Raw genomic sequence first — 24,035 nt, 5'->3', positions numbered from 1 at the left:
GTAAATGTTTTCACTAAGTTAAAGGCCTCCCTTCGTCTCCATTTCCTCTGCTGTCATGGAGGGGTGCTAGATGGGTGTGATAAGATACCGACAAGCACACACATTGGCGCCTTCTCATCCTGTGGAGCTTTTTCAGTGTGGAGCAGTGACGGGTTGAGCCTACATTGTCGCGTTAAGATGAATCAAACCCGTCTTGCCATTGTACTCCTATGTATGGGGAACATTTTTGTCCTCAATGGGAAGCCCATGTGCTAGTACTGTTGTGAATCACGGTGAGGAATGCAACATCTCCCATGGCCGCAGTGCATTTTGGTCTAATGAGGTACTTGCAGGTGTAACATTTTTTTGCAGGTGTTTTCTCTGTCTGGAATGCAATTCCAACTAATTTCTCTCATCTCTATATTTTGAGAGCCTTTGATCAGTCTTCATTTGCCCTTAGGTAGACAAGTTAGGTAGGTAGATGGGAAGACAATCAACAGAACAGTTCAAGAACATGTTGGGTCCACAATAAAAACACTGAGACTCCACATTGCATTATAAATAAATGTTTTCTTTTTGTATGGTATCTATTTCATTTTTATACAATTTTTGTTTCTCAGCACTTAAGACTAAAGGAAGAGAAAAAATATGTTGAGACAGAACACAAAATTAATTTAATGTGTATTAAAGAAAGTTACAGACACCATAAATTGAGGTGAAGACACATCTGTGGAGGTTTGTTTTCTTGCTCCTACTGTTGGATGTTTGCGCTATGCAGAAGAATATATGAGCAGAGTGTGACATGAGAAGGATGTTTTCACAGTCATCTGCTGAAAGTGGAAAGTGTCTGTGCTCACTGAAAATTCAACCCGGGTTGGAAAATCTGACTTTGAATTGTGACAGCACAAATAGTTTCAAGTCAAGCCTGGTCCAATTTGCAACTCATACAAGTGTGATGTAGAAACTTGAACCTGCCAGTGCACATACACTGAGAATGGACTTGTGTCCAGCAAAAAAACAAAATTTGAAAAAATGAACAGAATTTGCATATTTATAGACCCTAAAATTTTTAATAAGGTAGAAGGAGATGCCTTTTTAAGGATTTCAGTATGGAAGTTTACATTATTGTTCCAATTTGTAGGTGTCTTAATGCATAGCTGAAGGGGGTGTTTAACTTTAAAACGTGCACTTGAATCTACCCCACAAACTGGAGATATGAGATGGAAAAGGAGAGCACCTGGAGGGAAAGGAAGGGTTCTAGTTCCAGTGAGTTCTGAGGTCATAGTTTGATCTGTCAGTCTCAGGCAAATTAGCTGCACATCGTTGGTGCATGCTGATAGCGCGCAATAGTGAACATATGTGACTTTAAGAGTCAAATTTTGAAATGTGCTTACCGTTAAATTTTGACTAACTCAAATTCCACTCTAGTATCTTTATAGAGTATAAGGACAGTGCTTGGATAAAAGGGTGCAATTGCTTATTTTTAAAGGTGCTCAACAAAATTGTAGAACAAATGTTAGCATTTGTTGGAATATTTGAAGGCATTATTTGCGGTGCTGTAATCCTCATCTGGGTTTATATATCTGTGTGGTGGAAAAAAAATCTCACTCCAGTCAGAAAGTGTAAATGTGAGAACAATAGCCCCCGTGTTGCACTTTGTGCAGCATACAATGTATCACTGCTTTTGAGGCTAAGTGCAGGCGACAGCGCCCTAAAGCAGCCTCTCCTAGCTATTTACCAGCCAGTGGTGTGTGCAGCCTTACTTATTCAGGTCACGTAAGAGGGAGACAAGCCACCAGCAGTAGAGAAAAAGACACGAAATGTCTGTTCACATAGAACTGCAGGAAATGTGTGCCTCAAACATTTTCATTACTGAGTGAAAATCTTACATCTTTACAACTTTTGCTAAGGTGACTGACCTAGATCTAAGCTTACACATGCTGAAAAGCTAGATAAGGGTCATAAGAAATTCCGCATGTTAGCTCAGGCTGGTTGGAGGCAGTGGAGCGGTAGTAAATGACTGGTACAGGGAGTTATAATTGGACAAAATGGGATAGAGGGGGCTGGTGTTGGAAATGTGTATTTAGCCTTATGTTGTTCTGCTGACTAGTTAGAGAGAATGAACTTTTAAACTCATCTGAGAGCTGCTTGTGAGGTGACAGCATGAATGCATTCTCGAGGCGAGGCGACTCAATATTACATTGGAACTCTGTTATTCATTGTTTTAAAGGACATACTGGAAGAAAAGACGATCACAACAAATCATTAGGATCTCTTTGTGAATGTGCACACATGCAAAAGTGTAGTTTCTGGAGCTTAGGGGTGGAGTGTGTTGGTGATATATGCAGTGACAAAATATGCTGTACTAATGAATAATCTAGCAGTCCTGCATCAATATATCTGACAATATCATAAATTATATTACATCACTAAATATTCCATGATGACCAATCTTCATTAATAATTTATCATTTCAGAAGAGCATTTTATTTATTACAGTACCAGTATTATTGATGTATTTTCAGTGTTAAGTCATACACTGTCTTGCTTTTAAATGTATGATATTATTTCCAAATTCCAAATTAATGTGCAGTGAAAGGAATTTCAACGAGGTGTGGCACTCAAAGCTGCTTACAAGAGTGAGAATGTTATTCTGGGTCAGGGTTAAGGCTGGCTGATGTAGACAAAACTGTGAAGGACATCACATATTTCATAAGAGATATGTTGCAATATTTAGTATTCAGAAATCACATGACGTACAGTTCATACCAACAGTCAAACTTTCTTTGTTGTTTTGGTTACTAGAAAACAAAAATCAAGTCATGTATAATTAATCTGATGCTAATTTAACTTCCATTTATTCAGACATTTGAGCAGTAAATCATGAGCCAGAACATTGCCACATAAGAACTTTGTAAGGATACAAACATACGATGACACAATAAACGATAATACTCTTACTGATAATACTGTTATCACCCACCTATTGCTATGGCCAAAAATGTGTTGTTGGAATTTTTTTGAAAGTCCTCAAAAGGTCAAGATCAGAGAGACTAAAATAGTAAAAATCCTGCAATGTGTACTGTGTTGACTTAAACCTTGATTATGTCTTATATAAGTATATATATTACGTATATCCGACCACCTGTGTAGTGACCTGTAGGGTCACTGTACAGTATTAAGTGAAAATATTTATGTATAAATATGCAACTTATAAATAAAGGTTAAATATGTACTGAAGAAAAAAGGAGAACAAATGACAATATTCTGCTGAGGTGCAGGCTTGCAGGTAGAAAGTATGGTACAGCTGCATAACTCCAAAGCAAACATGTATTTACACTCATCCAATGTATGCAAACTGCCTTTTCCAGATGTATCAGGTGTCTAACCATACAATATATCTATCTATACACTTAAATGACATGTTGAACATTTCTCCTCACAGTAAACTGAAACTACTCACTATAAAAGGGATTGGAGACTTGAAGGACATAAAAAGAAAGCTAGCTTGTTCCTTTTCACAGTCACTGTGGGGACTCTCTGCCAGTGCAGCAGATGTTTCTCGTTACAACGCCCGACCTCAGAGCCACAGAGGTGTTTAACCAGCAACAAAAATCAGTTACATTGTGTTCTTAATGACTTGACTGTGACACTAAACTCATATTATACACACTCAGTGAGACAAACATATATGACATTCTACAAATGGATTTGCTTGTGTTGTTGAAGATTGAGAAGGGACCTTTAATAACCTTACCAGAAAAAGTACCTGCACTGGTAACGACATTTTGACGAGGAATGAAACAAATTTGGTTTGTGCTCTTCATTTACTGGTACATTTACAGTAGTTTACTAATGCAGTTAAGATTTTCCTGAAAACACATTGTAAACATGAAACTCTAACCGAATGAAGAAAAGCATCCGCACACTCAAATCTAAACAATAATTTTATTTATTCTGCAAACCTCCCGTCAGAGGCCAATTTCTCGCTATTGTTTATATTATCTGTATTCTGCTTGTGCATATTGTGAATCTCGAATGTTCGATGCACTCAGTGTGTCTTGATTTGTCTCATTCAACTGATGACACACAAGCCCAACTGATTGACACAAGTGTTCTGCATTAAGACTAATAAAGCAATGTTCTTTTAACCTGCTGATTTCACTTGATACACAATTTTGAAGGTCTCTGAGTGAAGCCTGCAAAATAAATATTTGCACATATTTGAGTGTGCAGATGCTTTTCATCATTGAGTTTGATAGTCTATAGCTCCAGCACCGCAGTTAAGTCTGCTACCAGATGATCAGTGGTTTTTTTTTCTACACATGAAACTCGAGCAATTCAGTATACCTGGCCTAGACCAACCTTCACAAAAAGTCCAAAGGAAAATTATAATAAAATGTGTGACAGTGTGTGTGTGCAGCAATATATATAGTAGTTTCACAATTAAGACAAAACATTTAAAATAAAAGTACCAGAGTTGACGGCTGGTGCTGTTCTGTACTGTATTAGTATGCAGATACATACAGGAAAACAATATTGTCTAATTCAGTGAAATAATAAAAAAAGAGACATTGTACGTAAATATATATATATATATATATATATATATATATATATATATATATGTATATATATATGTTTTTCACATCAAGAGAATAATACACAACCAGTTACATTCAAACAGCAGTGTGGAGTCAATGTGTCAAGACTACCAAAGTTAAATACAGTACAGTATTAACAAAAACTACAGACATTGTCCATAACGCTTTTGTCATACTTTACAACATGTCACTGGGGACTTCACAAACCTTTTTGGAGAGTCATATGGAAAAAAAATCACGCATAAATACACAACTTAAATGGTACATAGGAGTTACTACATTTACCAAAAGGCCTTTCCACAGTTGTGATAAAATGACTGTGGCTTAAATGATTATGATGCATCACTACACAGTAAAGGACTTGATTTATGAATACTTTATATTGCTGTCATTGTACATGAATCACTTGCAGCCATAAATGTAGGCTCTATAGTTAGTGATTAAATGGAGAAACTGTCCTGCAGATCTAACATAAAAAGTACAAACTGTATGTGTGATACAGTGGCCTGATTTCACATGATACCTGTTGCTAGAACACTGTGAATATATTCCTGTGTCTGAAATTTACCTCAAAAAATAGCAGTCAAGTATACTTTTTCAAAAGTGAAAATATTACACAAGTTTCTTTAAAATGTGTCACTTTTCCTGTTGCGTGTAGAATCAAGCACTTTAAGTCATCACAGTTGTATTAGAGACTGATGAGAAAATGTAGCCATTCAAAAATGATCATAAAAAAAATTGATAGCAAGCAATATGACGGCTGACTCATCCAAGACATTTTGTTGGAAGATGGGAATTTTGGACTGCGTATCTGAAATGATCAGGTTAAAGAAAATATATAGGAAACATAAAGAAAAAACAATAAACATTGAAAACTGTGACACATATGGTATGTTTTGGTGTTCAGCCCTCTTCCTTGAAATGGTAGACAAAACAAATCCCTTTGGAAGATTAAATGATAGCATATCAGACCTACATCAGTGTCAGGAAACATATTTATGTGTGTTCTGACAATATGGCATGGATCACTTACACAGAAAGAAGAGGTACTTTTCTTTCCTTACTTTCAAACACAGGAAAAAAAAAAAGAAAAGTTACAGAATCTACCAAGGAATCAGGATGATGACAAATAATATGCACGGGCAGACGGATGCAGTAGCTTGTTGCAAGCTTGTTAACCCATTTCCCACCCCTCTCTTTTTAAAACACAGAAGTAGAACAAACAACCTCTTTATCAACGTCCCACACACTGTCACATAAGAAGGTTGCTTCATGGTTGAATAAAGTAAAATGTGTTCAGAAATACTGTATATATAAATCATGCACACACACACACACACACACACACACACACATTCGACTTATCCTGTTTTCAGAAATGCTAGATTTACAAAATATTTACATCATCTGATAGTGACTTATGTTCCCAGCATTGTGGACGATGTGCTGAAAATGTTGTAAAATGAAGAAAAAGGTAAAGAAAGGTTTTGGGTCTGGGTGGATGAAATGACAGCATGACTGATAAGTGCAATGATTTCCGACCAGGTCTAGATACAGACCGCTTTAGCTAAATGCTTTACAGAGAATGTTTTTTGCAGTATTATTATTGTTTTTTTGTTTGTTTTTTTTGTTGTTTTTGTACTTCTAATGAGACATTATAATATCATCACATGTACTTCTGAATAAGGCTGTGTTCAGACTGACATTAGCACTGTGTGCAAAAAAACCCAGCTCCCTGATTCATTTCAATGAGGTCTACTACTTTGTCACAGCGGGTTCCAGCAATCCGCACATTTTTGTTTAAAGGTTTGTTGGTCACTGTAATTGTTCGTCCTTTTCAGCTGTGAGACATTCCATTTGTAGCCTGAATAAACTGTGCATGATAAGTAACACAATGTGCAAAATCCTCAATCTTCAGCCAAAAGTAAGCCAAAATAAGCTGGGTATCGCCTTAAGTTATGTCCCTTTTTATTACGAAACTTGCCATTTTTGTTTTCCCAGAAAAAACCACCTACAATAAACCAACACATGACTAGCCAGCACGGAAATACTCACTTGATTTGGCTAAATATATTAGATTTGGCTGAACTTACTCACTGTAGTTTTTGTGACCAACTTGTAAAAATGTTTCTGCACTACAAAGGGACTGATAAAGCAGCTAGTACAAAAATAATTATTACAGTAACTCTTTCAATGGTGAATATTAAAATGGACTCGGAATATCCCTACTGACTTTTGAAAAGTCATGGATCTATCACTCAAACTAAGCTTCTAGATCGTATTTCCTTTCCTCACTTTTATGCACACTAACACAGTCCTCTGCATTTTTAACACAGTGATGTTTTCAGTCTGAACACCTGGAAATGCTTATACAGTATATTGGTTCTATGCAAGTCATTTGAGAAGAGTAAGGCTAAAGACAGCAGTGAATGGGAATGTGATGCATATTTGTCCATAACCAGGTCTTCAAACTTCACTGTTACATTCAATGGTGTAATGAGTAGACATTGGAGTACTTGAGATATCATGATGGCTTCTCGTGATATTATTGTGTTAACAAGTTACATTACAACCTACCATGTGGTTTAAAGGGTGCACATGTCAGTAAGGATCACTTAAACATGTTCAAACATTAGCATGATGAAATCTCTAAAAATGAAGCCTGCAAGCTAATGGTATGATTCTGTAAATCGTCTGCACACATTAACTGCACACACTGAAACAAACACTGAAACAAACATTGAACAAATACACTGGAATTGTATGTGAAGCTGGCAACAAGTCATATTGGTATTTGACTAATTTTGAAAAATCTTTAATAAATACTGTGTGGTATTTATTTCATCTTCATTTAATAAATGACAATATGTTCAGATAAATTAAGTTTAACATGTGAAAGATATAATATAGTTTTAATATATTATTATGCACCTGTTAGACATCCTATCTTCGTTCTAATTCTGTATTGAATATAAAAAATAAATGAGGCAGGCAAGGGTTTTTTAGTTTGGCACTAACCATATCAATAGAATTTACAGTGTAACCAAAGGCTTTTTGTGCACAACATGACCTCACAAAGGACAGTCAAGCAGTTAATATTCATCCACTTAAAAACATTTTTGTCAGGCTGAAAGATCACAACAATATTGTTTGTCAGAATCACAGGTCCAAGTGAAGCAGTTCAGTTGCAGACTGTAGGCAAAACACAGCGCAGGAATAGTTGTATTGAGCTCACCATACAGTACGGTTACAGGGCCTGTGTCCATGTGACAGAGAGGAGACACTTTATTTCAGATGGGTGACAGCTTGGGTATAAAATCCTTTTTTCCTCACTCACTGCTTCTGACACTGTATCTAGGAAGAGGCGAGTTTCCCTGGTTGCCACGGAGTGCCAAACATGCTGCAGTTTTTAAGGAGGAGAAGGGGCGAGCAGGGCTTGGGGGAGAGTGTTGCTGTCAGGCGAAGGGGCTGTCTGACTTTAACATAGAGGCCTCTGCGTCGTGGAAGCCCTTGCCGTTCATGTGTTCTGTGTGGCTGTCGATGGTGTAGCAACCCTGTACCTCGGTGATGGAGGAAGCCGTGTAGGAGGCTGAACGCAGGGCATCTGAGTGGTTTCCTACGCTGCTGCCAAACTGGATTTGATACTGGTTCCAATGCCTCCTCAGAACTGCCTGGACCTAACCAGAGAGACCACATTCCACATATTAATGGGGCAGCTAATGAATCATTATATGATACAGAACAATGCTTTATGCATTTATAGTAAAAATTCAGTGCTTTGGGAAATACACTTATTTGCTCTTTTTGCAAGAGTTAGAAGATCAATATCAGTTTCCTGTCTGAGTGTTACGTATGGAGAAGGGGGAACCTGCTGATTTGGCTTGGCTTCTCATCTTACATACAAATTTATCTATTTCTCAAAATGTTTTCACATAATGTCATCAATATGTCTCTCATTTGCTGTAAATTCTCTCTGATCAAAACATAGTTGGCAGAAAGTGCTTCAAAGACCTACATAAATAAATTTTATGTGCCTACGTTCCTATCTATAGGCATAACAATGGCACAGTTTCTCTGAGTATATAATAAGATAAGGATTATTATAAGAGGTTTTATATAGACTTTGAATCAAATTATATCCCATAGCAGTAAAGCTCCATTATGCGTTAACCTACTTTCACAGCATTAAGAGTTGAATTGTATGTATGATCACTTCGGGCAAATACATGCTATTTTGTATGCAGATCAATCACCTGCATAATTGATAGGAATCAGTGTACTGTCCACAGCTTGTTTCCAACAGTAAATAATCTTTAATCCTTAGCAAAGCCCTGGAGGACTGAGCCTGTCAAGACATTCCTCTAGTTTACCATCCTGCTCAGAGGGTTATGCAGAGGAAATTGCCTGGTCTATCCCTGATTACAAAGGGGAAGTGTGGATGAGTGTGTGCATGTGTGTGTGCAGGTCTAAAAACATAATGAAAGGGCATAACCCCATCTTACTTCTCCATTGAAAAAGCAAAAGATGGTGGCCACCAGCAGACCCTGAAATCCAAAAAAGGAAACACAAGAGATAGAGAGACGATATAAGCGATTGGTCTTTGTCTTTTAAGGTCTAAGATTCCGTGAAGCAGAGAAACTTTATACATTTGGTGTCCTGATTCAGCCTATTGCTCAAGATGTTTTTCCTGCACTGCCCATGCTAGGACAGCACAAGATGATCAGATAACACCTCAATAACATCAAACTGATTACACCCCCCTTTCAGCTGAGATAATTCATGCCCTCCTTCCTGCTGTTCTTCCCTACGCTACAATATAAACAAAGTCAGAGGCTGAAGGGAATGGTTAATAAATGGTTTATGTATGTCACAAGGACAAAGAGGACTTCACAAATGCACAAGAACACAGCGGTGTATGCAACCGACCGTAAACTTTGAATACCATTCTAAAAATACTCTCTGGGCGTTGATATACTGTCATGTACAGCTGTTTTTGTATTTTTTTAAATGGAAATGTTATAAAAAGCTGGTAACAATCACAGCTAAAACATTACCGTAGGTGCTGCTTAAAAGAAACCCATCAACTCAAACCTTCTCACTGGTGACCATCGTCTCACCTGGTAATGCATTAGTATGTGCATGATGTAGTCGTATATTTCAGAGGAGACCCGTCCCCCTGGCTTGTAGGGAAGCAGGACAAACTGAATTCCCAGAAGGGGCACCAAGATAAGGGTGGCTCTCACGGCTTTCATGTAGAGACTAGACTCCGCTTGATGGGTCACCTTCAGTTTGGTGATGAGCACTCGGACAATATTTAGGAGAAAGAACAAATTGACCTAGGAGGAAAGCAGCAGAGAGGATTAATCAATGGTTTGCATCATATTCGGCCTATTACCTGCTGTCATCTGGTTAAAGACTTTCTTAGGATGAGTTGTAAGTTAATACCTTATAAATATGTGCCAGTTAATCGTACCATACTACAGAAATAAGCCTTTGAGCTGAGAGTTTAAGGCAAAAGTATGAAGGTATAAAGAACAGGATGGTATTTTACAATGGTCACAGGTTGGAAATCATATCCATGACAGTCCCTATGAACACTATAAATGTTTTAGGCACATACTCTATATCCTAAATGGATGCTCTGATGATTTTGGTAAACCTGGAACCACATAATTTAATTCCCAAACTGTCCAGTATGAGAAGACCTTTTTTGGGCCTGAAACTTGAACAAATCATTGTAAGAGGTTGTTTGAGTGCTGAACATTTAGTCCTGCGAGAGTCTTATGGGACCAGTTTTCGCTGAAGCATGCCCGGCTGTGCTGATTAGGTGAATTCCTAGAATGCAACATGCGCTGGGGACCAGTGGGTGGATCCTCAGAGGGACAGATGCATTGATTTCGCAAGATAAACGCAATTATGTACGCAATGAAACTGTGTCTTGATTTCAGGCCCCCAACAGTGTCGACTCGGAAGAAGGCAAAATAAGTTTTTTCCTTTTGCCCGTTGCGCAATAAGAAGAGTCAACCGGGGGAAATATGGAACAAATCAGTGAAAGGAACAGACATTATTGTGGTTTACTTTGCTGTAATTGATTGGTGTCAGGAAAAATACTATAACTTCTCACCACAAGAGCAGCACAGATGGGACCATGGATGATGTAGAGTAGCGATGTTTTGGAGCTAATCCAACAGCTTCAGCAGAGAAGAGAAGACAACAGAGAACAGTTTACACAATAGTATCTATGCATCACATGACAGCTGACCAATGATGCAGATCAATGGGTTTTCTGAGAAATGAAGTAGCATGAACAGCTTGACTGATAAAAGACGCTAGGAGCTAGAGCTTAATGCTTTGTTTAAGTCTACAAACAGCAGATAATCTTTACCACATTCACAGAATCAGCTGCAGATTACATTTTAAATCCATTTGCAGGCAGGAGTTTAATCGTTTTTCACTGTATCTTTATACAATTTTCCTCTATAATTACTATTAGCAGTTTTATTATTGTTGTTGTTGTTGTTGTTGTTGTCTGGCTGTCATATAATATATCTTACCACTTATATAAATATAATTTATAACTGCATAATTAACAGTAATAGACCATGCCCTTGAATGCTCACTTGTCATTGTAGTAGTAACTTCGAGCAATAGCATGTATGCAAGCCGGAATGAGAGGAAAGCCTGCAAACAAAGCAAAAGAAGCAGTTTAAGCTTTAAGTCTTGGAGTCAGCCTTTAAAGTACAATTCTGGTTCATTACAACTTTTTAACCTAATCACATACTTTCAATTTCTGCAAACATAGCAGCATTGCTACAAGAAGTCAAATAGGGCAAGAAGAATGGCAAGCCAAATATCTACCCACTGAATGCACAATGCATGTCAGTACTAATGTGCAGGAAAACTGTGCAAACATTTATTGTAAAAACGTGGTCAAACTTGAACCAGTCTGTAAAACGTCGGAGATGTTTATGGCTGACAGCATGAGTAACAATTTGACCATTCATTTCCAAATAGGCCCTGCTGAACTTCTTTTTAGCAATGCAGCTGCCTTCTGAGACTTCAGCAATTGACTTGGTAAGAACAGTTGTATTATTTATGATAGGAATGATAAATATATAACAAAATTAACAAAAATCAAAGTTGCATGAGACGTTGTTTTCTCTGTTTTAAAAAACTAGAACGAAGAGATTCCGACATTATCTGATGAAAAATGATTTATTTTTATTACAACAGAACAAGTGACTGACAAGTGACACATTATTCCTGACTTACCCCAGCCTAAAAGATAGTACCACATCAGGTTTTGCTTCTCAGCAAAGACAGCCACAACAATGAGAGTGTGCAGGTAAATTCCCTCACACAGCATCCAGAAGTAATTGCAACCAAACAGGTACAGGTGAATGAACTGGGACACTTTACAGCTCGTCTGAGGAAGGAAACACACACACAATGAATGTGGATGGCGCTTGGTACATATTCTATTTCCCTGTGCAGTATGTTCACAGTTAGGTGAAATAACTGAAATAATCTAGCTATTAAAATCTATTAAACCCCCCCGTCAGCAAGAGTGCAGCAATTAGAGCAGCTCTTACCCTGATAATAAAAACAACATATCAATAAATACAGAAACTCACTGGATTCCTCTGCACCAGCTCCTGGTTGTTTGCCACTGCTGTCAACCAAATGATAGTGATCACAGAGTTCAGAACAAAAGAAAAGAAGAGGTTTTTGTGAAGTGTGATCCTTTGGCAACTTAAACTCCTGCAAGAAGAGAAAGGCGACAATACATCAGGGGGCTATTAATCCATGCAAAGAATACAAACTATCTGTCTATAAAGCAGAGTAAAGATGAGGTTGGTTGACTCACTTAAAATGGAAGAATATTCCGAGGGAGATGAAGAGGGAGGTCAGTGACAGCCCATGTCCAATGACAGTTAAATAAAAATGATTCATTGCAGTCTGGAAGGAAAAACAGACACAAACGTGATTATGTGGCTCTTTTAATGACTGCTAATGTTGCAAGACAATATTAAAACACTCTTAAAGACGGCTAATATCTTTTACTCCTACTGTTAATCCCTAATTCATGGAAAGATGAAGTAGAACTCATGTAAAAGTGTATTTTAAGTTAATTAAAGGTTGTAATGCAGTGATTTTGATGACCCCTCAATCGTTCATTCAGGGGGATCTCTGAGGAATAATTTATACTGCAAAGGCCAGATTCAATCTCCGGATGATTAATTCTACTGTTTGAATCCCATGACCTTTCTGCTAGCACCCACCGCCTTCAGGCCAAGGTTTCCACCTACACTCCACATATGTTGTAATTAGTAGATTGCCATTGCATTTTTGGGGTCCCCAGAGGCATCCCCAGGAGGATGGACTATTTTGATTATGTTCCATTGCCTTGATGACCCCATGTTTTTATTTTATTTTATGTTTTCTTGTCTTGGACGACCCTCAGGACAAACTGCACATTTTCAGCCCCACTACAGAAACATGAATTTTCTAAATCATCATCTCATGTTAACTGAAATGTGACATTTGTGTTATTTAGAAAATTATATGGAAAAATCTCATCACTGCAAATATATAGTAACTGCCCAGAGATCTACTAAAAGATCAGTGCTTCTTTACATTCGATATGCTGTTAATGGCATTTCATAACGTGACCTACCACTCTGCCTTCATTAGTGTGTTCATTGCAGCGGGTGTAGTTGGTCCATGTCCGGTTGCTCTCCGGATGCAAGAACCAATGACCACTGTCGGTGCAAATCTTTGTAACCATCTCTGCAAGTAAAAATTATACCTGTGATGTGTTTTTGTGAATATTTCAATCCAGTTGACTGTATCTTAGACTATATTTCTTTGTATTTATATGCAGCAAAGCAGGCAGAAAACCTAGGGGTTAAGTAAGTAAAACATAAAATCAAAAGGCAGGGGGCTATTTGAAATAAAGTAAACTTTAAAAAGAGATTCAACAGATGTCCCCCGTAGCCCCATGAAGTTAAAATCATGTTTTGAAACTCCATGAAACAAACACATTCATATTCATGAAACTACTGAGGGCAGTGATTAGAGGGACTGAATCTGATTATAAATGTGCATATCCTGTTGTGCTGTAGTAAAGTTATGGCTCAGAATCTTCCAGCAATTAAACCTAATTTACTGTTATAAATATATTCATCCATATAAACCACTGCACAAAAGGAAACACAATTAATACATGCTCATCCAAAGCTAGCATCATAAACAGAGAGAGATGTCATGCTGTGTCAGTTTAAATGGGCCAATTTTATACATGAAGAGTTTATTTGCCATGGGAAGTTTGAATAATACACTTGACCCAATGTAAAAGACAGGATATCTCTGCCTCTGCCTTCGATTGTGACCATTATTTCATTGATCTGTCTCTGTAAAGCCCCTGCACTTCACGGAAGTACAATACTAAATTAAATTAATGAAATTGTTGGAACCAAACACGCTTGGCACAAACGCACCTTTACTACTGTAAACCACAAATCTTACCTGAAGGATCGAAATCCTGGAAGTAGTCCGGGCAGTGCTGCTCTGAGACAATACCTGATTTGGTGTCGTCCCAACACAGCCAGCCATCCCAAGTGCGGTTACACATGGGCTCTAAAACCAGAGAAAAGTTGTTAGGAGCTATGGTCTGTCAGTGATCCGTCAAATATGTAATAATAATCATAATAATAATAAATATAACCCAACAGAATAAATATAGCCCAACAGATATAACAGTTGGATGATATTATCCACCAGTATTGGCCTATCACAGAAATATTGCTATTGTATCGGTATCTACATATATTTTACTGATACGAGCTGATATGAAAACTTTTTAAGCTATATAATGCAGAAAAAATACTTGGGATAATATATTGGCGTCACTGCAAAGTTTATCCAGCAGAGTGCACTGCGATTAAAAATACTGTAGCAAGCCACACAGAGTAAGAGCGAAGAAGCAGCTCTCAGCAATGCCAACTGGTTGGCAATGTATATCTTAAGTCATTTAACATGTTTAATTATTTAACTTAAATATTCTTTAATAAAGTTATTTGTTTAACAAATGAGCATTTTGAGTACCTTTGCATCGTCATATCAGTGCGCAATCCACATAACATTCACAATTTATTTATAATATTTTCCTTCCTATATTCCTAAAATTCACTATATCGGCCATCATATCAGTAAACGATAAATGTTTCCCCCCTAAAATTGGTATCTATTTCCGTGTATCAAAAATCCCATATGGGTCGCGCTCTAGTTAGTATATATATATATATATATTTTTTAAATGTATTCATTATTTAGCACTGACGTCCTTCAACAATTCAAATTCTAACTGATGCTGTCCTATTTACACTGAATATATTAAGCCCAGTGTATCTCAGCAGTGTACTCTAGTTACTCCTTGCTGCGATTCAGCCTAGTCTGCTGTAAAGTTCAGAAACATGAAACATAACAAGCTACCTTCTCTGCTCTGGGTATTGTCCTTCATTATCTTTTGATAGCACTCAAACTGTGCTGTAACTATCTTGTTCCTGGTGACTCCCATGTCATGGTAGACGTTTGGATGCTGCTGATGGGTTTCGTTGACCTCCAGGCTTGCCTTCACAAAAATCTGCAAGGATGGAAAGAAAAGGTAAATAAAACTTTTCAGTTCTTGTTTTGATCAAGAGAGATTTGTACAAATAGGTCCTGGCCAGTGTCTCACAGAATATATGTTAGGCATGAACACTACCGAACAGTCAAATTCAGCAGAGCAAATCATTTTTTGAATGGTTATGGTTTAAATCCTAAAGAGTTCCTAATCACTCTTGCCAATTAGTAAGCTTTGATGGGAGACTCATAAGAGAATATGTCTAAAGGTTTCCCCTTTTGTGGTATTCCAAATCTAGCTTAAATGCATGTTTTTTTGAAGCAAACATTGAGCTTCATTTCAGGAAAAGCATCTGTGTGCAAGCTTGTGTCTGGAGTGTATTTTGGAAGTGTATTCTGACTCTATGGGGATGTATTAAAGCAAGACAGTCATTATAGCCTACTTAGAACGCCAAGAAAGGGAGTCTAACATACACAAGCTTCCATTAAATCCATTTGCGCTCCATGGAAAATATGACATCTATGCAGAAATATTGCCAACCAAATATGTCCAGTCTATTTATTACACAGAAGATACCAACCTGAAGCAGCTTTATAATCCTTCAAAAAATTTCCAACATAAACTGTCACAGCTTTTAAATAAAATATATTTTATCATGTGTTTGTGTGTTTTCAGTATTTGCGTGTTTGCTTGATTGCATGCAGGCGGTCCTACCTTTGTTAGACTACACAGCAGTATGAGTGCCACCATCCCACTCTGCCCGATGCTATCCATCTTCCTTTTGGCCATGTCAAAGCTGGTTGATAATTTACCAGCGGCAGATCTGGAATGGAGAATGAACAATTAAGCCCTGTCATCAAAGCAAAATCAAATATGCTCATAAAGGCCACTTCAAAGCACTCCTTATCTCCCCCACTAATGATAAATGTTTCGCCCAGTGGCTTTTATCTACTGAAATGTTGCTACTGTATTTGCCATCAAAGTCAATTAAACTGGAAACAGACCGTAAGATTATTGAAACTCCAGCCCATATATAATAGCTTATTTACAACAACACAGACCTTTTACCAGTCTAAATGACAATTGTGCAAGATCCAAAATCTTTTAAAGGAATCAGAAAATCTCTTGTTGGGGACTTGTATCACTAGATTAATAAATTGTACCATGTTGTAACACTATTAGAATAAATGAAAGTGAACTTCATTGTGCATGATTTTCTGGTTCCATCTTAGTCTTGACAGTCAGAAAGAAGAAAACACAGAATTACTAACTGCACATTAAATGGCAGTTAGACTACTAGAGTCACATCTCCAAGAACCCCTGAAATGGTATGTGACTGTACTACAACAGAAATACAAGCTACCATTTAGCTCATTCAAGGAGAGAGTTAAAGAAATTGCGAAATTTGAGGACAAATTTGGATGAAATGGCAGATAGAGATATGGGTAAACCAGTCCTTGTTGCTTAGTGATTGGCTGGGAAAGAAGTGAGCGACCGGTTTAAGAGTTAGTTTTTGGGCAGATTTTTTTCTTGTGCAGAAAATCTGTGACGTTAATGGTCAGAAATCTAGTTGTAAAAGTCATCTTAACAGAGAACAAGCAGCAATTGGATCAGCAAGTACACAATTAGAATCACTAAACATAACAAACTGCATGATTTTATCTCTTTAACTGTGAACTAATCCAGAATAGTGACAGCATGGATCCAACTTGATCTGTCGTAATCCCAACCCGACAATTGCAACATGTGTATGCCTACCCCTCAACAAGCAACATAGCATGCTATCACGGACTGTACGCGTTAAGTCAGTTTTAGTTCAGTGAACCCACAATGGTTGTATTTTGGCTTGGTGATCCAAGAACAACACAGCTGACAAAATAAGCAGATGGAATCAGCTCAACAAAACCCCATCGATCAAAGAAAGTTCCAGTTCCCTGACAAAAGTCGTGTAAGCACAGCTGAGTAGAAATCTCATGCTCTCAGTGCTGCTGTGTGTTTTGTGAGCCATATCTCCTTTGCACTCTATCACATATTCTCAAATGTGACAGTAGTTTTAAACCGGTTAGTGGGTGTGTTACACTTCACATTTCATTTTTAAAGGTGATGCTGGTGTCTCATCAAAGCAGAATCCCACAAAGTTGTTTGTGGCAAAGCTGCAGGCCACTGGGATTTCATGTCACTGCAGCTGCATAGCAGATGAGACAAAATTCAAATGGTAACATATCCCCCAGGTTGTAGAGATCTGCTTTGCAAAACGGTGAGTGTGCTAATGCTCGGGTAGCTTTAGATAGTAAGCCTGCCTGCTACAGCTGGTGTTCAACCACCAAAGAGTTACAAGTCTACAACTGCTCCAGTTCTTTTTCTTCTGACTCTGGAAGCTCTATGTGCCATTTATAGTGAACTTTTGGTTTGTGTTTGAAACCCATAGCTTTCTGTCTAGGTGCTCTATCTTAAATTGTATTTCCAGCTTTTTCATTTGTTATTTTTGCCATAAATGTACAACAGCATGAGCCGAGAGCTCCATACTGGCACCCAAGGTAACCAAAAACAGGTTGTTAGCGTTGTTAGAATACCTGACACAAATCACAAGTTCTTGCAGCAGCATTGCTTTCAGTGTGAAACTATGTAACAAGCAGTTTTACTCCTGGCAGCTGAGAAACAAAGAGACAGGAAGGATTGGGGGGAGAGAGAGAGAGAGAGAGAGAGAGAGAAAGAAAGAGAACCTGAACTCAGGATGACATCCATGTAGGTACATGGCATTCGGGAGTGGATTACATCTCATTCAGCAGCGAAATTTAATAACATCTTTCATACCCCAAGGGAACCAGGTCATCGTTTGTATTTGCAACACCTCAAGTCTAATTAAGTTGGGTGGAATGGAACAGCTTAACCAACAAACACTGCAGGAATATAGTAAAACACACTGAAGGCCGAGAATTCACAAGATATAGGGCCCTTAACTTTGGTGGGTACTGTTCATTTCAGGTCCAAGAGTCATGAGATCATGAGATGTGCCTGCTCCACACAGCTTAGAAAACAAATGTGAGTAACTCAGAGCTTATGAGGGGATCAACATGCAGAACAGTTCTTGTGTCAGAAACTGTATGAATGAATGAAAAGCATTAAGGGTGTGGGTGGACCCTACAGCTCAGAGTGCAGAACTGGACCAAATTTGCATCATGGTAGTGGTACTGGCTCTGACTTTTGATGAAGAGGAGGATAGTTTTGCACAGAAGCTGGTAAGGAAGAAACACTAAGATAAGACAGCCCACAGCATTAATGCGTGTTTATGAATTTGTCACACTCTAAGATTGATCTTGGTCTTTTTATAAGCCTGTGTGACTAATACCTTTTACTTATTAAAACGTATATTTACAGTTTGTTATGAGTGACATTTAAATAAACTGCAGGCATCTAATGAGTTTATACTTATTTATATATATGTATTTTCAAATTTCATGTTATATGTGCTAACATACTAATATCCAGAGTAAGAGGCAGACGTTATGCAGGCAAACAGCAGAGATTTCATATATTTGAATCATAGACATTTGTGCTCTTTAACCCATTCCGCACATTGCTGGTCAGTTCCAGACTTAGTTAATGACACAGGCATAAGTCATTTCTCACTAATTGCAAGCGCTGACTTCATGCAGTCTGTGTTAAGGCTGCAACTGATGCCATTCTCCTTAGAATTCCATGAGTCATGTTACCAAGCTAGAATAATGAGGCATTTATTAACTTCTGCCTTGTAGTACAGTAAAGCCATTGAAGATGAGGATAATTGCCAGCAAGTTGCCTTATACTGAAAAAGAGTATTTAGTTTTTTAAAACTAAAACAGAATGTTCTTATAACCTACTTTTATAGAGTAGTAGTATATCAGTACAGTCTTACATCACACTGACAACAGAGGAAAAGAGGGCAAAAGAGGGCAAAAGAGGGCAAAAGCGGGGGGGGGGCTCAGTCAGCACATCACTGACAGATCTGACCCAGTAAAAGTCTCCCTGTAGCTCTATCACCGGGGGGACTGGCCCAGCGCCTCCTCGAGTCTGCCCAGACTTAAATCTGCGTTACACTGGGGAGAGGAGGGGCTTACTGAAAGTGGGATTGTAAAACATTATGGTGATGTGCAAATTAGAAACAGCCAGGAAAAGATCAGCTGCTCTGTCACACATTCATGTATGCAAACACACAAAAATTCACAGACGCACACAAACAGATGCACACACAGTGCTCTACTTTGCCAAGTTCCCTAGCTGTTTCTTGGCAAAGGCTGGGTTTCATATATTAGCAGACAGATACAGAGGATATATCTTGTCAGATGGCAACACAAAACAGACGTTATGGAATGCTTTCCTAATAGCTGCTTGAATGTTGTTTAAAGCTTGTTGAGATTGTTTCTTACCCCATTTTCTTTGGCTATTGCTTCTTTTTGTGATCAGACAGCACCGTTTAAGTAATCCTAAAGGTGGCAGTTAAGAATGAAACACTGACCTCTCCCATCTAAATGGATTTCATTGGTCATGGGAATTTCCAGGATGATATTTTGTTAACTCCTGCTATAAATACCTTGTTGGTGATGGATTAAATAATGATTATGACTCTGTTTATGTTTATTAAGAATAAAATAAGATGTTTTCAGTGACTTTGGGGGCCTTGGCTATAGGCCAGTAAAATAGCCAATGTTTATGCTGTTGCTACTGGGGGTCCTAATAAACACACAAAAACAAATCAGCGCAAGATTTCTCTTTTCTTTTCAGAACAAGCTGTCATCCTGCATTGGCTGCCACCATAGTATTCACATTTCTTCTTATGATCCAGAACAGTAGCTAGATTTGTCACTTTTTCGTTTTAAGAGTTATCAGAAATAATAACCTTGGGTCAGACTTAATGAAGTTTGCACATGTTGCCAAAATAACTAAAAAGAATTGATCTGTTACCTTTTCTGTTCGGAGCTTCTTGAATTCGATGCAGAAATCCTGAGAATGAGCACCTCTGCTGCACTCTCCTGGCTGGCTGCAGATCAGTTTAAAAACCGAATGATTTAAATGTGAGAACAAGACTTCTCTCCTCTGCTGTGACTGACAGTTATGTTCCATGGCAGTTGTCAAAGACTATTTGATATATATGAATATGTCAGGTTATATATCACTTCAACACTCGCAGTAAAGCAGTCACGGATAAACATAAGCTAATGGTAATCAAAATGTCACCCATAACTTTTCCCTCCTACTGCTGCACAGATGTAATCTTACATCAGCAGCAATGTGAGTCCATATAATAAATAAATGATGGCCCAGAAAACCAAAAACCCTGAACATAACTAATAAAAAATCTTATATATACAGAGGCATAACACTTGATTATTGGTCTGTTTGGGTCAACTTCATCCAACCACAAAACGAACTGTGGGTGGTCCACTATTATCTGTAGTGCCTCAGAGGGTTTCACAGAAGTGGTTAGTCATGTACACTTTGCACAAGAGCTGACATCACCTATTACATCCGCCAGCATGAAGAAACATACCTGGAAAAAAAAAACAGCCTATGCATAACAGCTGTTGTCTTCTCCCCCAGTGCCAGAGCTCGGCCTTTGCTTAACTCCCACTGTCCCTGCAGAGATTGTTGTGCATGCTAAGCTGTAAACATCCTTCTGGCCTTTCAGGATGTTTGGCGCCCTATACTCCCAAGTTCCGCTCAGTGGCATTCGGATGTCCATTAGGCTGGTGAGGGCCTATAACATCATCACTTCCCCATTCTATAGCAGGATACAGCCTTAACTAGAGAGGGGAGTAGCCATGAGAATTGATGAAGTCCCTGCACGCAGAAGCAGTAACAATCAATATGTTAACTGTGTGCCGTTTTTGCTCTTTGTCCCTACGATTCATGTTGTCAGTTTTACTTCCCACCAATGCCAACAAAACATATTCTTGTAGTCTGTACAAGAAAATAGATTATTTGGTAATTTTCTTTTAAGGCGGTATTAAATATTTTTAATATGCATGGTCCATAATCATGTTACTTTGGCAGTGCACTCTGCAAAAACAGAATGAAAGTATTATTTGTTTTCAGTACAAATACTAAGCAAAATGTTCCTTTTCACCAAAAGCTAAGACAATCTCAACTGATACTGTAAAAATACTGTAGTGTTGCACTGCAGTGTTTGCTTGATTTTGTTATCAGTCTATGAAAGCCAAACACAAAACTGGTCACTGGGGTAAAGTGTGTTGTGCTTGCTGTATAAACAAGAGACAAGAAATAGCACGGGAAGTAGTGCAGTTGTGCATCCTGGATATGATTAAAAAATGACCTACAGGCTGATATAATATCAATGAATAGTGGGAATCAGGGAACCTTTGGTTCAGGGTCATATTGCAAGAACACTTAGGTTTATATAATCATTATATAATCATAAAAGAACATATTATTAAAGTATGTTGTAAACATTTTAAAAGGGTTTAATATTTAAAAATGTTGTTAAAAAAGTTTAAAACATAAAAATTATTGGAGGCATTATATATTAAGTTAAAAAATATGATTTTGGATACTACATTGTGGAATTGATGATGTTCCTTTCAATCGCGATGATGCTGTATCACTGAAGTGACAAGTTAACATTACTGTAAGGCAGTTTCATTTTGAAAAGGCAGCAAACAGCCTTTTATCTATAATTTGTTCCAATCATGATGTCAAAAAAATAAGCTTTCTCGCAATACTTCTGATGGTATGGTAGAACAATTATCCATCCAGCACAGCTCACTGTAAAATATCCTACTCTGTATGTATCCTGGTCACAATAAAAATAAAAAAGAGATCCGTATCAAAACTCCCAAATATCAATATCAAAATTCCAGTATCGGTTGGGCTGTGAAAAGCAGTGACAGCCCACACACTGGGTTGGTTTGGAAGCTGGGAAACTGTCCAGCACCTGAGGTCTACAGCTGTGACTGAATGCTGGGGGAGGAGGGTAATATCATATATGGAGCATGGGTTCATAATGGAGGTCACCTTCTAACCAAGACCAAGCGTGACCACAACATATATCTGTAAGACACTGAGCAGCTGAAAGATATGACATGATGAATTTGAAAAAAAAAAAAAACTATATGTAAGGAAAAAACTATGAACAACTGGATATGCTGATGTAAGAATGTACACCGCCCCTTTGGCAGTGCATTATGCTCCCACTGAGATATTTCGACATTCTCTGCATATGTGTGCTGCATCCCATCATGTGGATTTCTTTGTGTATGTTTTGAAATTCATCGTCAACCTAATGTTTGAAACAACCTCTGGAAAAAAACACAGATTGTGGCCAAGTGTGTGCTAACACCAATCCGCTCTTTCTCACTGCATCATGACGTGTTAACTTAGATACCAGCAAGCCCAGTTTCGCTTTACATGCAGCACGAGCAACATGTGTGCCAGGAATGTGTCTTTATCAGTTGAGCATTAACAACAGTGTTGGTTGGGAAACAGCTTGAGGTGTGCAGGTGTTAGTGCAGCCCTGCAGCACGTCAACCCAAACTAATGAACAAGACGACATCCTGCATCCAGATGAATTGTCTGCGCACAAGTATGTTAGCTCCTAAAATTACAACAATGCATATAATAGAAAATAATTTGTAACCTCTCTTTAATTCCATCAGCAGCTGGAAAGGTGCCTTATGATGCTTGGCTTCTTATGGGTTCTTTTTTTTTTTCTTTCTTTCTTTCTTTTACTGTATATTATTACATGCACTACTTATTGTCTGATAAAAAAGTTCTTACCTGTATATCATTTTAAAAAAGTGAGTTACTCTGACAAGGAAGTCTTGATGTGGACTGGGAGGAAAGAATGGGTTCAGTTTCCAGCCAGCTTGGCCTCCCACTGTTTTCTGTCATTTTGTGAGCACAATGAGAGCTGGTGATTGAAGAGAGTGGATAGAAGTGGGACTATGAAACAGGAAATTCTAAGAAAAAACTGCTGTCTGCAAGAGATGCCGGGCATGTGGTATACAAGATACAGCAGAAGCTTTTAAGAACGACGTGGAAACACTGCCCCTCTCAGAGCTTCCTCTCTCAATCAACAAGACCAAATATAGCTAGTGGACATTTCCCATAGGATCAGCTGTACATTTAGCTAATCTCTCCCATGTGACTAAAAAAATGACTGAATCATCTCAACCATGGATGTTACCAAACCCAGGACACGAGAGCAGACCTCATGCAAGCCTCCAAGTTGCCAAGGGCACCACCAGATGTCAGGGAAAACAATAACAATCCCACACAGATGTGAGGGAGGAGTCCTCTTCGTTGCATGAACAGACCTCCTCAACTCTCAATCCACCCGCCTTGACTGATGCACGCAATATTCTTTGCATTAACATGGCAAGAGGGTGGTTGCCAGTGGTCGCAGTGCAGACAACAACCCAGATGCCGAAGTATTCGTGTCATTGCATTCACTCCCTCATTGCCAGCATGCCAGCGTTCTCGGGGCAAGCACATGGATCTACTTACAACTATGGTGCTGAAATGGGGAAAATACAGCATTCTTATACTAATGTAACGCATGAAATAAGAAAGGAGAGGCTCATACTAGTAGTAAATAGTGTTTTATGATGTCAGGTGTTTAATATACAACCATTCAGAGTGGTCATTCAAGCCCTTGAGGCTCTACGAATGAAGGACAGATGATGCAGCCCAGTATCCCAAGGACTTATGAATATTGAAAGATTCTGTCACACAAGATCTTCTTCCAAGCCCAACGTGCAGTGCCAGTGCAGAACACAGTGTGCCCTTTTTAAAGCAAGGCATATAGCAAATGTGTGGAGGTTTGGTTGGTGGAT

General features: G+C 38.3%; 1 protein-coding gene across 1 annotated transcript in view; it reads right to left on the bottom strand.

The window, feature by feature from the left end:
* Positions 1–2,806: 2,806 nt before the first annotated feature.
* calcrla (calcitonin receptor-like a) overlaps positions 2,807–24,035 on the bottom strand; it is a 29,471-nt gene continuing 8,242 nt past the window's right edge. Inside the window, exons 2-13 of the mRNA XM_051403079.1 lie at positions 15,922–16,030; positions 15,078–15,228; positions 14,112–14,222; positions 13,261–13,373; positions 12,451–12,542; positions 12,218–12,344; positions 11,856–12,009; positions 11,204–11,264; positions 10,708–10,774; positions 9,701–9,919; positions 9,086–9,127; positions 2,807–8,260 (exon numbers count right to left, since the gene is read on the bottom strand). Coding sequence (XP_051259039.1) covers positions 8,039–8,260; positions 9,086–9,127; positions 9,701–9,919; positions 10,708–10,774; positions 11,204–11,264; positions 11,856–12,009; positions 12,218–12,344; positions 12,451–12,542; positions 13,261–13,373; positions 14,112–14,222; positions 15,078–15,228; positions 15,922–15,996 — 1,434 coding nt within the window. The 5' untranslated portion in view covers positions 15,997–16,030 and the 3' untranslated portion in view covers positions 2,807–8,038. The remainder of the gene's footprint in view (positions 8,261–9,085; positions 9,128–9,700; positions 9,920–10,707; positions 10,775–11,203; positions 11,265–11,855; positions 12,010–12,217; positions 12,345–12,450; positions 12,543–13,260; positions 13,374–14,111; positions 14,223–15,077; positions 15,229–15,921; positions 16,031–24,035) is intronic.

Source organism: Dicentrarchus labrax, unplaced genomic scaffold (genome assembly GCF_905237075.1).
Source record: "Dicentrarchus labrax unplaced genomic scaffold, dlabrax2021, whole genome shotgun sequence".
NCBI lineage: Eukaryota > Metazoa > Chordata > Actinopteri > Moronidae > Dicentrarchus > Dicentrarchus labrax.
Note: the sequence above shows the minus strand (reverse complement) of the source record. Positions and strands in the feature narration are given on the sequence as shown.